The sequence below is a fragment of the Populus euphratica genome, unplaced genomic scaffold, assembly GCF_000495115.2.
Source record: "Populus euphratica unplaced genomic scaffold, PopEup_1.0 scaffold273.1, whole genome shotgun sequence".
Taxonomy (NCBI): domain Eukaryota; kingdom Viridiplantae; phylum Streptophyta; class Magnoliopsida; order Malpighiales; family Salicaceae; genus Populus; species Populus euphratica.
Genome location: NW_011500153.1, coordinates 275082 through 280848, shown reverse-complemented (window position 1 = coordinate 280848; position 5767 = coordinate 275082). Strand labels below are relative to the sequence as shown.

General features: G+C 35.6%; 1 protein-coding gene across 1 annotated transcript; it reads right to left on the bottom strand.

Annotated features, from left to right (window-relative positions):
- Window positions 1-251: 251 nt before the first annotated feature.
- Window positions 252-1774, bottom strand: LOC105111041 (polygalacturonase-like). The gene is made up of 3 exons (XM_011006275.1): window positions 1318-1774; window positions 941-1230; window positions 252-806 (listed from the first exon to the last, which is right to left on the bottom strand). The coding sequence occupies exons 1-3, from the start codon at window positions 1747-1749 to the stop codon at window positions 353-355; spliced, it is 1176 nt and encodes a 391-aa protein (XP_011004577.1). The 5' UTR covers window positions 1750-1774; the 3' UTR covers window positions 252-352.
- Between the last annotated feature and the right edge of the window lie 3993 nt (window positions 1775-5767).

The window sequence follows — 5767 nt, the reverse complement described above, 5'->3', positions numbered from 1 at the left end:
ATGTCTATTAACCATTTTTAAAACAAAATTCCTAAAATGTTTTTGACAATATTAACGTTTATGTTGGAGAATAAATTCCCAAAATGTTTTTCCTAATATACTAACTAATTGCAACCTTATTTATATAGACTTGTAAAAACAAAGGAATTGGAAAGAAAATAAAAGAAAGGAAAGAAAAAGAAAAGGAAGTCAATAATTGATAGAAATATTATTCTTCTTGATTATTATATATAAAAAATATTATTCTTCTTGTATTTTATACATAACACTTATATTATATCCAGTCACATTCTTTGAGTTTATTAATGAATATCAATGAATTTGAATATGAAGAAATAATTTGCTTTTGTCTTCAGAGACAACTCGGGGGAATCACTAGTCCCTTACTGCTCCCACTTGCATTCTTACAAAACGATGTGGCAGCGGCTGATTTTTTGTAATACGTTAGCTTTATGTCTTCCAATTTGAGTCCTTTACATGGATTACTTGAACTGCAAACAAAATTCATTGCTAATTGTGTGGCAGATGTTCCCTTTATGTTCTTATATGTCACTCCACTAATCTTCACTCCAGAGCTATGCTTAGGACAACCTTTGGCACTAGGGCAGTAGTTTTGATCAATGATGATTGGATTATAGACATATTTCATGATAATGTTTTCAAAAACAACGTTTCGAGCATACCCTGTGCTTGGTCTTCCCCATGATTTTATCCTAACTCCGTTTTGAGTTCCCATGAAAACAACACTCGTTACCTTGACATCCTCCACGCCATCTTCATTTTGATGCAGGGCTAGACTACCAATGCTGCAAGAGCATAAAGAATGTTTTATCAAGACGTTAGAAGGAAAAATGTTTTTTTCTTTTGGAATAAGCTTTGTCTCATTATGAATTAATCAATCAGGAAAAATAGAAAAAAATTGAAGTGAAAATCAATAGACCTTATTCCATGTCCAGGACCACAAGCAATGCGATGGATCCTCAAATTCTTGGAGCCAGGACCTATGGATATGCAATCATCTCCTGTCTGTATCATACTGTTGGTGATGGAAATTCCAGTAGAAGATTGCATGTGTATGCCATCGGTGTTGGGACTCCAACTAGGGGCACTAATCTTCATGTTTTCAAGTGTAATGTTATGGCAATGGTCTATAGAAATGTGAAACATTTGACTGTTGATTGATGTTAATCCGCTAACCATGATGTTGCTAGATGCCACAAATGATATGGACTGCAACATTGAATAATCAAGAAATTAAAGACCTTTTGTTATCCATACCTCAATGATATGCAATTAGAATACTAATAAGTAGCATACCCTAGATCCTGGCGGACAATTGTTTCCAGCATTCCGGCAAGCCCAAAAGCTACCTCCTTTTGCATCAATAGTGCCACCATAAACAGTAATCCCAGTGACCTTGTAGAACAAAATCCAAAATCCAGAATTGCCGAAACCCGAGTAATTTGATGGTGCCACAATTGTTCCATCAATGGAGAACAATATTTTATTCTTGCATGGACCCCCAAACACTACAGGTTTGATCAAGAAACTCCCCTGAGGAACATATACCATGGCTGGCCATGTTGAGCTACATGCTAGCGTCCATGCCTTCGTAAATGCTTCGGTAGAATCGATCTTGCCGTCTGACTTCGCTCCAAGTTTGACGACATTGTAGACCACATTGGATGCTTGGTAGGAGGCTGCAAATAACAGGAAAAGAACACAATATACTAGTATTATCTTCACCATCCTTACGGTTTCAATTTCAAGAAATGATGAAAAGGAGATATTGGAATTAGATGAACACAACATCTATATTTAAAGCCATATATATATATATGGTTTCGGACTAGTTAGGTAGCATACGAATTAAATATTGATGTCGTACAAAACAAGTGAAATTGCATGTTCCACTCGTGTTGCCATGGACATAACGTAATTTGTGTTATGTACAGTGTCAATGAGTTGTTTGTATAATTTCTTAAGCTAATATCTGTAAATGCTTATGAATTAATTCAACGTGATTAGGCCTCTGGTATGTCGTATACTAACTAGATGATTGAGTATAATAACTTAAGCTCATGTTTTGATATGCTTCAAAATATGATCATGCCGTCTAGTTTTTCATTTTCTTGCATGTATAAACTATATAAGAACATGGGTAATTTGCTTTTCAATTGGAGTTTCTGGTTGAGGTGTTTAATTTGCTTGGGTGGATTAAAAAAAGGCATGCATGTTCTTCTTGAGTATGGAGCACTCGTACATGTTAATTCAGCCATGTGAGACGTACGTGTAGGAATAGTGGAGAAGAATTAATTATGTGGGAAATTGGATAATGTTTTGGGTTATAAGATGTAATTGCTCAAAATTGCTGTACAATGGAGCTAATCTTAGAAATCAAGAGCACATTAAATTTTAAGAATGTCACTTAAGTAAATAATTTGGTGCAATATAGCTAGTTATCTGGTCCATTTCTTTAAGTGAGTTTTACATCTTCCAATGGAATCACTGTTATTCTCAGATCATTAAGAATTCATGTCACCTGACCAGGACAATCTTTATTTTCATGGCAGTAATTTAGATCAATGACAATTGGATTTTGGACATTGTTCATAGCAACAAGTTGGGAAAGAATGTCTTCGGCAAAACCATTACTAGGTCTCCCCAAGACTTTATTCTTAAACCATTTTGGCTACCTGCGAGAGTAAACTTTTTAACCATCTCATTTTGCACACCAGGCTCTTCAAGATCCTTGCTTAGACTCCCATTGCTCCATTTAATGACAAAAAATCTTACTATAGTTACCACAGTAATTTTCAAAGAAATGTTTATGAGTTAATTATGCAGTTTGTAGTCGAGCTATCACCCATGCCCCTCCTCTCCCTTACAGATATCAGCTTCGAGTCTCTCCTTTGTAATCCAAAGAAAACAAATAAGAAATGTATATAAAATTGTTTTTATTACCTTATTCATGACAGGATCACATGCAACATTTTCGATAGATAAATTAGTGGTGCCGACACCAATTAATAAAAATTTTCTCGTGTTTTTATTTTTTTGTGTTTAGTATAGTGACACCAGTATATAATTGCACGTGAATACCATCTGTATCTGGGCTTTTAGGGGAAGCTGAGGGCGTCACTCCTTGCATTTTTATATTTTGGCATCCATTGATGACTATGTGAAACATCTTAATCCCATGATCATTACACTTTCTGATTTGGTAAATCCAAGTGCCTACAAAATACACAACAAAATTAAGTCTGATTAATTTCTTCTTTATATTGAAATAAAAAACAAATCATAGTTGATTAAGAAATTAAAGAAGAAGGCTGCAGCATCTAGACGAGCTACTGAGCCCGAGGAACCTGCTAAAGCAGTTGCAGAGGCAGCAGGACCTGAAAAGGTTGAAGTCAATGGTGAGGTTCCAGTTCCAGTGAAGGAAAAAATTCAGAGAGAGAATACAGATTCATCTATGGAGGCTTTTGAAGCAGCAATGCCTTCCAAAGCTGCAGTTGAAGCCAGCTGACAAACAATAACACTTTTCATTTATCAGCCAGCAAGAGTAGCTTTCATTGTAGAAGCTGGTGCAATTCTTCACCTTCGTAAACTGCTGTCTTCTGCAAACTCCGTCGCACAAGAGAATTCTGTAACGGTAATACTCAATTTATCCATTCATGACAAGAATAAAAGACGAATTATGAATGAAAAAGGGCGTCTGGGATCAATTGCTGAAGTATTGCTCTTTTAATCTCTCTATAAATACAATTGCCTTGTATTCAGAATTGTGCGTGTTGCTGTGTGTTAGAATGTAAATGAGTAAGAGCTTGAGAAGTTAAATACTTGAGTGTATAGTGTTTTAAACATTTCTTAGATCCATGGCATCGAAGATGAAAGTCAAGTTGATAGATATTGAAGCAAGTGCAGTTTAGGTTTGGCAGTAGCAGCCATCTTAGATCCTCGATTCAAGATGAAATTGGTGGAGTATTATTATTATTCCCAGATCTATTGTAGTAATGCCCTGGATCGAATCAAGGAAGTTTCTATGGAATCTAGGCCCTTTTTAATGCATATTCTATTGGCTCGACATGTTGGGTTCTCGAATATCAAGCATGTAGGAAAAGTAATAAAATAAAATTATTCAAGAGTTCTTAGAATCATGTTAAACTATCTAGAATTGTATAAGAATTTATTATTTGAAGATCCGATCTTCTTAGGCTTTGAATATTTTTTAAAAGTTAGGTTGTCACAAATTACAAGTCATCCAATAATAATTTACATGAACCACCAATAAAAATTATGAATAAATCAGCACAAAAGAATGTCGACCATTAATGGTGCAATTTATGATCTTCCTTATGACAGAAGCAACACTACTACCAGAATGCGATATTCTTATCTACTTGATTTGGGAAGAGTGAAACAAGAGAGTCTTTGATAACTCTTGCAATCCGGTCTCTTTTGTTTTTTATAGATTCCAGGTTCTATTCTACATGATTTTGCACTTTCATGAATAGTTTCTTATCATTCAGGATGGTTGCTAGTATTGCTTTTCAGTTTGTTGAGGTTGTTAATGCTTGTTTTTCTTTAGTACTGTAGCTAAAAGATCTTTTTTTTTTTTTTTTAATTCTAGTTGCCACTTTAATCATTCTCGCTGTCGCACCTCACCTGCGCGGCGTCTGCTTGGTGATTTTTTGTTCTTGTTTGATTTAATTTGTTCTTGGGAGTCGTCACCTAGTGTTTAATTGAGGGCTACTAAGAAACCCGGGTATACTGGTCTTATCAGAGATTCACAGATAAGGAACTAGTTGTAATTAGGGAATGTATTAACATCCCTAACTCACCCCACCTAAGATAAGCTGCTTCGTAACTTTGATGTGTTAAAGAAGTTTTTAAAATTTTGTTTTTTCATTGGATATTAGAAATACGACTTACATGTAAGTTCATAATTCTTGAGCATAAATAAATCAAAATATTAAATTCTTCTTTATTCTTTGCAATTTTATCATAAAAAAGCATTCACAAAAAAATAAAAGCAAACATATTCACTTTCATAATTTTTTTTTTTTACATCCACACTACAAATTATAAAAAATTTAAAACTAAACAAAAATTACATTAAACAATTTAAAATTACAATAATAGCCCCAAAAAAATCTAGAATTGCAGGGAAAGCCTTCTACACCACCAGAACAGTGTCAGGCAGACTTCTGAAGTTGCAATATAGTGGCGGCGCGTGAAGTAGGGGTCACTCACAACTTCCTCCCCTCTTCTCGTCCTTGTCGGTGTGACCTGCAAAACACCTAAAAACGTAACAAGTAGTTGATTTTAGTTTTTCTTTCCTTCGTTTCATATCTGCTTCTCTTTCCTTTTGGAACTACTTTTCTCTTGGTTTTGTCTTCTTCTATGTTTCAGTTGGTGGCAAGACCAAGGGGGAACGACCATGTGTGGGCTGCTACTAGATGGTCTTCACTCCGGTTGGTGGCAGCGTTGGTTGGCTTTTGCTGTCGTTGTCCGGTTGCAGAGGGAGGCCGGTTTATGTGCAGTCGAGAGAGGGAAGGGAGAGCAAAAGGGATGAAGATTTATTTGGGGGGGAAGTCTTGGCAGGGCGTTTGTTGTGAGTAGCTATAGGACGGAAATGGGGTGCTTTGCTGTAGGTTGAATATGAGGTTGGCTATTTGTAGCGGGAAATGTTGAGGGGAGATAGGAACAATAAAGGAAATGCAGGGGCTAGATGATTAGTACTTAAAAGTGCATTTTTATCATG

What these genes read in the sequence shown, in the direction of transcription:
- LOC105111041 (XM_011006275.1), bottom strand. Translation starts at nt 1,749, where the DNA reads ATGGTGAAGATAATACTAGTATATTGTGTTCTTTTCCTGTTATTTGCA. An exon ending in ATTGTCCGCCAGGATCTAGG is followed by an intron (nt 1,231 to 1,317) that starts GTATGCTACTTA and finishes TCAATGTTGCAG; the next exon opens with TCCATATCATTTGTGGCATC. An exon ending in GGTCCTGGACATGGAATAAG is followed by an intron (nt 807 to 940) that starts GTCTATTGATTT and finishes ATGCTCTTGCAG; the next exon opens with CATTGGTAGTCTAGCCCTGC.